This window comes from Thalassophryne amazonica, chromosome 6 (genome assembly GCF_902500255.1).
Source record: "Thalassophryne amazonica chromosome 6, fThaAma1.1, whole genome shotgun sequence".
Taxonomy (NCBI): domain Eukaryota; kingdom Metazoa; phylum Chordata; class Actinopteri; order Batrachoidiformes; family Batrachoididae; genus Thalassophryne; species Thalassophryne amazonica.
The window spans coordinates 68,735,080-68,744,688 of record NC_047108.1 but is presented as its reverse complement, the minus strand read 5'-3'; the positions used below and the strand labels follow the sequence as shown (position 1 = coordinate 68,744,688).

The 9,609-nt window shown below is 39.4% G+C and overlaps 1 protein-coding gene across 1 annotated transcript in view; it reads left to right on the top strand.

Moving 5' to 3' along the window:
- The first annotated feature begins 6,922 nt into the window (after nt 1–6,922).
- The window catches only part of arhgef25a (Rho guanine nucleotide exchange factor (GEF) 25a), a 370,615-nt gene continuing 367,928 nt past the window's right edge, over nt 6,923–9,609 (top strand). Inside the window, exon 1 of the mRNA XM_034172401.1 lies at nt 6,923–7,310. Within this exon, the coding sequence (XP_034028292.1) occupies nt 7,215–7,310 (96 nt within the window). The 5' untranslated portion in view covers nt 6,923–7,214. The remainder of the gene's footprint in view (nt 7,311–9,609) is intronic.

The following is a 9,609-nucleotide window of genomic DNA, read 5'->3' as shown; positions in this document are numbered from 1 at the left end:
AGCTCTGCTGATGACCCCCTATGTAAATCTAATCTTGCTGTTACTTGAAGTCAAACACAGCTGTAATTATTCCCTGTGACAGACAGCAGACCTGCATGGAAGCACGTGGGCACAACATATTTTGTTTGCACACGCTCTCACACACAAACTGTGTACGCTCACAGACAGTGTAATCTTTGGTGCGTGCAACTGATTTGCAAAATTAGGACACTGACAGGTTGATCGTGATCCATAAGCAAAAACAGTTTTCGTTCATGTTATTGTCACCATAAACTTTGGACAGGAATGTTATGTTAACAGCTTTATTCAGAGTGGCAAGTATTCAGTCATTCTTTACCACAGAAGTGCACACAAACAGATGAAATGGGACATTTAGGTGGGGGAGGGCCAGCTGGTGACTTTGTGCATGTACACTTAGCTTTATGTAACTAACTGCTGCTCTGTGTTGGAGAGGTGTAGACTGCCCCCTTCTGAGGATACACAGAACTGCAATATGTGTAGGTGTCTGTTTTCCTAACATGCTCAGGTCCATAAATATTTGGACAGCGACACTTTATTTATTGCCTCTGTACACCACTCCTTCACCATGCTGTTGATGACTTGTAGTGCAGACTTTCAGCTTTAATTCAAGTGGTTTCATCATCACTTTTACAGCCACTTCGGTAATCAGTAGGTGGATACACGGTAAATTTTGCAGAGTAAAATATACTCTGTCAGGACAACATTTGGTCCCAGTCCAAATAGAATTTAATACACTCTATTATAGAGTGAAATCAGCTCTACTGCCTTCTCAAATCACATTTTTCAACTCCAATAAGAGTCATTCACAGCATGACAGAGTTGATTTTACACTGTGATAGAATTGATTTAGCACTGTGATAGAGGATATGTTCCTCTATTTGGACTGGGAACAAATGTTATCCTGGCAGAGTATATTTTACTTAGCAAAATTTACTGTGTACATTCCCAAGTCACTGAATATGTCTTGGACTTCATTTACTGTACCTACTTTGTTAAATACAAATGGTAAATGGACTGCATTTATATAGCGCTTTTCCATCTGCATCAGACGCTCAAAGCGCTTTACACATCAAATGCCTCACATTCACCCGATGTCAGGCTGCTGCCATGTAAGACGCCCACTACACACCGGGAGCAACTAAGGGATTAAAGACCTTGCCCAAGGGCCATTAGTGATTCTACGGTCAGGCTGGGATTTGAACTGAAGATCCTCTGGTCTGAAGCCCAACGTTTAACCACTAGACCATCACCTCCCCTCAAATACAAACACTATGCTACTATATGGTCGAGCGGTTAGTGCACTTGATTTATGGATCAAGATTTTGTTCTTGTGGAAGAGCAGAGTTCCATAACACTCTTAGTTTACACAGAAAGATGTATAAACTAATAATTTTTCCCCACTGCATGTTGAATTGAAACATTAATCTTCAAATAACTGAGTTGGCATTTTTTTGTTTCTATGACCTTGAGGTTTGACCATGAACCTTTAATGCAATGCAATGCCATACCTTTATCCTTTCATCGGGTGTAGATATATCCATAGCTGTTTTCACTGTTCCCAGAAATAATAAATAAATAAAATACAGATGCACTATCTATCTTTGGCATCAAGGTGGATGTTTGTGTACAAGTACAAGTTGCCAACTTCAGTGTCTCTAAGATCTGGTGTGGTTTTGTAGCCCTGCAATTACATCATCCATGACACAAAAGGTTTAGACATAAGAGTCTGAGCACCGTCTTGATTCCTTACCATGTGAAGGTATGCGTGGGACCATTGTTGGATTTTGCTTCCCTGTGATGATCAATCTGATGTACAGAACATTTTGTTTAGATTCCCAACTGCCTTTTACTCAGACTTCCCATTTATGATCATAGTTGCTTCCATGCTATTCTACAAATTCAGACTCAGTCATCAGCGCGTAACCACCAGAGTACCCAGCAGAGGTCAGTGGTTGAGCGAAAGAGGCTTAGGAAGCAGTGAACTAAGTTTAGACATCTTAGTAACTGAGGATAAAAATACATGTTCTCAGTTAATATTAGCTTTCTGGCAGTCTTTCCACAATATCTTGGATAACTTACAGTGCATCCGGAAAGTATTCACAGCGCTTCACTTTTTCCACATTCATTAGTCTGACTTTATCGCCCATATATGAGTTTTTCCCCTAAAGATATCCTATCAACTTTTCCTAGTCTCCTAATGCATCAACAGTTGGTTAAAAGCCTTTGAGTCAAGAAACAAACACGGCAAGCTTCCATTCTGTTAACTCACTTTACGCAGTCACATTCTTGTTTTACATAAAAGTTTAGCTTTATCTCCTCCATTAAATGCAAAGATTTTTAAACATGCTTCAACATAAGGAAAAAGTGATTCTGCCTTCACACAGGATACTACATGGGAGCTAAATCTACGCATCAATTTACATACAACTAACATTATTCAGAAACAAATGGGCTATTGTCTTATTACCAGAGGTGCGATGAAGTCACTGTCAAGTCATTCTCAAGTCATGAATCTGTAAGTCCCAATTAAGTCAAGTCTCAAGTCAGTTTGCAAACAATTGGTGGTCATTATGACTTCATACTTGACTTGGAACTTGCTGATTCATGACTTGAAAGTGACTTGATGACTTCATCCCACCTCTGTTTATTAGTTACCCCTGCACTTTCTTAATGTACAGCACGTTTACACAAATACTGCACAACCTGACCATGTGCTAATATGGAAAAAGTTGGCATCTTTAAGAAAACTTTTAAAAAAGTAATTTCTAAGCCTGGTATTTCCCTTGACTCCAACATCCTTCTCGCTCCTCTGCCACTGATCTTCAGAGCTGACTGATGAAGTTGTGCATTTTACAACCCAGTCTCACGGCAAGTTGTGATTCAGCAGCACGAAATATACATTAATCTATTGGTTCATGATATTGTGACGAAAAGTGCCTCATTTTTGTCACGGCAGCACGAATTCATTCTAATTCATTCCATGATGGCTGCACGAAATTAAAAGTGAAGTGTGTGTGTGTGTGTGTGTGTGTGTGTGTGTGTGTGTGTGTGTGTGTGTGTGTGTGTGTGTGTGTGTGTGTGTGATTATGGTTAGGGTTGGGGGTCAGAGTAGTTTAAAAAAAAACCATCACGAAAATTTGACTCATTTCGTGACGGGCACACAAACAAACAAACAAAAAAAGTGAGCCTGGGCTGGCATTTTAACAATTTCAACAGCACATGCCTTGACATTCACAGTTCTACTGTCTTTTATTTTTTTTAGTTAAGTTGAAATCTAGATATTGTGGCACTCTATTGGGATTAAAGACATTTGCTAAAATTGTAGCGCTTACAAGTAAGAGTCACAATGGTCTAATTTAACTGAGTTAAAATCATTATTAAATCTAAATATATTTTTAAACTAAATTAAAAAATCACCAAGAGTCAAGTGAGACAATGTCAACAGGTGTTTTAAATAACATCATGTGGGACTGTGTGCTTGTTTGGTTTTATGTATTGCTTGTTTTTGGTTTGTGTTTGTTTTCACCATATTCTCTTGTGCCTGGGGTTTGGGTCTGGGTGTGTTTCCTTCTATTTGCCATGCCACATTCCTGAATGTTCTCACACACCTGTTTCTCATTTTCCCTCATCACCACCTGCTATATTTAAGCCTTCTGTTTCCCTTGTGTCTTTGCCAGTTCTTCTTATCTTAATATCATCACTCCCAGCCTTTTTCACAGTCCTTGTTTGTCGTTTTGCCACACCGTGTTTAGAACCTTTTGCCTGTTTTTTGACCTTGCTTTTTGTCTCATGATTTGGATACCACTGCTGTTTTATTGCCTGCTTTTCTGTGTACCGACCTCCTCCTGGTTTTGAATTAAACCCTTTTTTTCACTATGCACGAGAGTGAGTCCTGCAATTGTGTCCTGCCTTCTTGTGTCTAGGGTCTTGACATAACAACTAACCAGGTGGTCCTGTTACATAATCACCTGACATGTCAAATTAGCCATCTGTTAATTAAATATAACGTAATGCTAAAATACCCTCAGCCGTATCACCATAAAAATAGGTAAGTGACCTTTTGACCTCTTAAAATAGGTCAAGGTTAGCCATAAGCAACAAGGTAAGTTTTAAAATACAGTTAAAGTAATTTTTATCCAGTCACTTAAGGGAAGAGGAACTCAACCATTTTATTTGTTATTAATGTGAATTTTATTTCATATGTTTAGCTGATCTTCTAGTCCATTGTTTTTCTAGTCCTGATGTCAGTGCTAGATTTGTTGTTGTGTGTACATATTTATAGGTATACAGTTGCTATTTACACAGTTATTAAGATCTTATTGTCTTTTTTATTTATTTATTTGCACTTGTTTAATTGTATCCCAGTGCAAACAACATATATATATATATATATATATATATATATATATATATATATATATATATATATATATATATATATATATATATATATATATATATATATATATATATAATTATACATTTATTGTTATTTACATTAATTAAGTTCCTATTGCCTTATTTACAATTTGTACATGTTCAGTCAAGCCCCTCTATTTTGTCACATGATAATTTCACACGACCACAATGGAAATAAGTGTTTATGCTTTATTGTGTTATCTGTGTATCATTGATATATTCACCTCTGTATTTTGATGTTGTAAAATAAACTCAAATCAATCAATCATAAACAATATTGTATTTACCTTTTAACGGCGTCTGCAGGATGGCTTGCTTGTTTGCATGCCTGAGCTTTTGAAAAGACCAGAGGTTACCTTTGACTGCGTGTGATGCGTGTACACGCTGATGTCCGTGAGATGTCTTGTAAATCACTCCAGAGGTGTTATCAGGTTACAAAAACAGCATTTTCAGTTTTGCTAGTGTTTTTTCTTGCTAGCTTTTACATAATGCATGAGAAACATGTTAGATTTACACAGACACGCAGCTGTTTCACAGCGGATTCCGTCATGTTGAATTAACAGCCAGAGAGAGAGCAGCCAGTGATGTCACGGTGCCTCTCTACTAACCATCTTTGAACTTGTCCAAGGTCTGTGTCCCAAGAATGTTCCCTGTGAATTTGAAGACTCTGGCAGTAATAAGACTGGACTTATGCTGAGCACAGACAGACGGACTGGCACAAGGCCTTCACAGTACCCCATGGCCATATTTTTGGCCTCGGGGAAAAATCGAAGAAGTAATTCTAAAAGTAAGAGTAAAATAATGAAAATAGTCCCTGCAAAATACAGGTGCTCATGCAGCCCAGTCTCACGTTTTTTTTCGTACTCCTACCCCCAACCCTAACCCTAACCATAACCTAATCTTACTCCTTCCCCTCATCCTAAACATAACCACCCCTGACCCCCCCTCCCCCCCGCTTCACTTTTAATTTCGTGCAGCCATCACGGAATGAATTAGAATGAATTTGTGCTGCTGTGACGAAAATGAGGCGCTTTTCGTCACAATATCACGAGCCAATAGATTAATGTATATTTCGTGCTGCTGAATCACAACTTGCCGTGAGACTGGGTTGCCTCATGAAAAGGCACTCAGTGAAGTTAGCAATAAATGCGAAGGACAAAAGTCATGATGTCAACAAATATGACATACAGCAGTGGATAATTATTTTTTCTTTATTCTTTCTTTCTTTATTCATTTTAAACTTGCCAGCTCTCAGAGAACACATAGTAAATCCACCGAGGGCCAACAGCCCCCCGTTTATCTGCTGTTAACTGAGTTGGCATCCAGATAAGCCCTCTGTTTCACCAAAGTACAAAGAACATGCACATCAATGGAAGGCATTATAAAAATATTAATTAAAATTATGTATTGCCACACATCTGACTCACAATCTAATCAGCTCTGCCTGCCATCTTTATGAGGCATTCTGTTCACCAACACACAGACAAACACAGCTGAAAAGATTATTTCCTCAGCAGCAGTTAATAACAGCTAGTTTACAAATGAACAGCAGAATTAAAATAATCATTAGAGCCAAATGGCAGCAGGGATCTATGTGTGACCAATGTTCATCAAGATACATTCAATCGCACAATCAGCTGATTGTTAGAATCAGTTCCCTGAATGTTCACTTTGTCTGCAGGTAGGAAAACATCTGCTAAATAGTCTCTTGGGTGCTCAATTCCCCCCCGCAGTCTTTCCAGTACATTGTCTAGTGTGTTTGTGTTAGTTTGTCAGGAATACAGTGATACATGGCCACATTTTCTCTTAAGTACGTATGATAAAAAAAACACAAAGGCGCTAGATAAATCAGTACTTCAGCAGTTAAAGAAGCTGACTAAAATATGTGTGCAATTGGTGACAGTCTTAAATAGTTGAGCTTCAGGAGCTGTGTGCTCATACCTTATTTGGGGCTTCCCTGCAGCTCGAGGTTGCACACACTTTATGTGTCACTGCTTGAGGCTTGGGAGAAGATGAAAAGAGGTTTGGGTGTGAGGGTAGCTCAAAGGAAGACCAGAAGAGAGGCAACGTAAGTTTAGAAGAAAATTCTAGATAGTGACGGCTCAGAGGAAAGAATGAGAGAAGGTACAGAATAACAGAAGGAGAAGTTTGGGGGAAGCAGGTGGCCTGTGAAGATGAAGAATTTTACGCTCTATCCTGAAGTCACGCCTTTCTGTGTCAGAACTGAGGGATAACAGCAGGAGACCAACTCATTAGACGAGCATACAGAGAAACGCTTGCACAGTGTGGCACTGTCCAGGCTCCTCCACTGGAAGAATGAACAAGAAAAACACAGCAGACTCTGCAAAATATTCAGAACAAGCCCCAAGAATCCCTTTGCATCAATGGGAGATTGATAGTGACAGCAGCCCAACGGCAGACGTGGAGTGAGGAGCAGCTGGAATAACCTGCAGCCTGCAGCTCACCTGTGTTTGTGTGCAAGACAAAGAAGAAAGAGGTGCAGGTCTCCTGTTGTGACAAACACATGCCATCCTCTTCCAGTTATTCATGCACACAAGGCTTCCTGAGTGTCATTGCAGGACAAGGCGGGTGGTGGCGGCTCAGTTCCAGACTCCGACACAGCACAATGCAGAGAAGAGCGAAACAAAAGGCACAGAAGACAAAAGGTACCAACGTGTGAGAGCTGGAAATACACGGCCACAACAGTAGAAGAGAGTCATTTCAGGAAGACAAACAGATATATAGAGAAACTTTTTTGAACCTGGAGCGAGAGGATGAAGGCTCTACAGAAAAATCAGGGCCGTACTGACCATATGCTGGGAGCCATGGCTGACATGCTTACTTCTCTGGCTATGCCCAGTCCACAGTGGGTGAGTTGTACTGAACCGTGTTTGTTTCAATAAAAACATAATGCTGTAGTTCAAATAGTAAGGAAAGGAAATTTCAAGCTGTGGTTTAGGAGAGGAGTCTTAAACGACCAGCATACAGGGCACGTTCAGCCCCTCAGGACATTTCACAAGGCTGTCCTCATGTTTAGAATTTTGTTCTTTAATCTGGGCACAGTTGCTATAAAGCTTTTTATTTGACATTTTTATGTTTAACCCTGTTGTTTATTTTAGAAATGTTAGATTTTCTAGTGAAGCCGTAAAATGTCTTAAGATAAAAACCTGGATGGAGTCCATGAATAATTTAAATATAAAATGTGCTCTGTAGCCTCAGAGGTGAATGTGAGCTACTTTTGTTTTTGACCATTACCATGGTAACACACAAGTTTCTGATAAAGTGTCCAGTTAAGGGATTGGTGGGCTGCATTGTGCCCTAACAGCTCTACTACTCATCTGATTATTAAATGCTGGTGTTTCCCAGATCTTGATTGGCTGAGCACATCTAACTGTTAATTAGCTGGGGATGGAGTGGGAAGCCTATAATATACAAATAATGAATGTTTATGTGTTCAATGGTACAAATATTTCATGAGGTGAAAGCTGGAACATACCATTCAACGAGGCTTCCAGCTTTCACCTCATGAAATATTTGTACCATTGAACTCATAAACATTCATTATTTGTTTTATATAATGGTTAAAGTAGATCCTTGTCATTTGATATTTTATTAATTTATAAACAACAGAAAAGGGACTATTTTGGTGTTCCACTGGTGCTAAAGTCCAAATCGTGAAGTGTAGTCTGGTGATGCAGTGCACTGACTTCGGACTTTCATAAAAAAAAAAGAAAAAGAAAAAAGACTTTGTGTTCCTCAGGCCAGACAAAAATCACGTTAGCTTTTCAGCTTTCATCTGAACAGCTCTTCATGCATCCAGATGGCTTACAGCAAGTGGTTTTTGTATGTGTGTGTTACAAGAATTAGCACCGTCAGTTAGCTCAATCAAATCATCGTCTCACTTGTGTCGTTGTCCCATGCGTGTGTGCTTGCTCACACAATGTGGTGCTTGTGTGTGCGTGTACTACCAAAAAAAAATAAATAAATAAAAATAAAATACCGGGGTATATCCTCAGTGCAGCAAAAAAAAAAAAAATCACGTCAGAAATTAGTCCTGCATTTCATTCTAACTTCCTGTTAACAGCCTCCAGACAGCGTAGTGGATTTGTTTTGTGTGTGCATGTGGGCATTGTGTGTGTGGGTGTGTGCGCGCGCGCGTGTGTGTGTGTGCACGCGCGTGTGTGTAGATGTGCGCGTGTGTGTGTGTAGGTGTGTGTGCGTGCGTGTGTGTGTGTGTGTGCGTGCGTGTGTGTGTAGAGTGCAATGGTACCAAATGTATGGAACCAAATTTCCACTCTAAATGGAACCAAACTGCACTCTAAATGCAATGCAACACAAATGGGACGAATAATCCATGTCATGTGACATGGACTTTGACTTTGTGGACACCACTGTGGACTATGGAGAATTAATTGATAACCTGATTGCAGTATTTGAGAAGCTGAGTGAAAAATTGGAGTGTCTGGGTTTGATTTCCTGGACTCAGCCATCAGGTGTGTTGAACTCGTTGGGACATTCCCTCATCTTAGCATTGACATTCATGTGTCTGGGTCTTCAGCATTTTGAGATTAGGAGACACCTGAGAAGATCTTATAGAGTCATGAGGTTGTTGAACAGAGATGTTTGGTGAGCTTTGAATGAAGGTCCAAGTCATTAGGATACTGATGTTTCCTGTCTTACTGTATGGTTGTGAGACTTGGACATTGACCAGTGACCTAAGGTGACAACGAGATGTCTTTGTTGCTAGGTCTCTTCAAAGGAAACTTGGGTAGGGCTGGAATGACTTTGTAACATATTGTTATGGTTACGCAGGGAGACTCAGATGAGGAGTATCACTTGCTGTGTGAGGGAATGTCATGTACAACATTTTGGCAAGTGTACATTCTAGATCTACACTTAAAATAAGAAATTAACCCTTAAAACAAGATATATTATCTAACACTTTTAAAGCTAAAGTTTTTCTAAAAAATCTTGGTAAGAACCAAATAATTTGCAGTGTACCAAGATTAAAAATAAACTTTAGATTTAGAAGTGCTAGATAATTTATCTTGTTTTAAGGGTTAATTTATTACCCAAGGCCATCAAATATTGCAATCGGGTATTACGAAGGCTTTGTGTCTATCCGTCCATCCGTCTGTCTGTGATCAGCATAAGTGCAGTCCAGTGTTG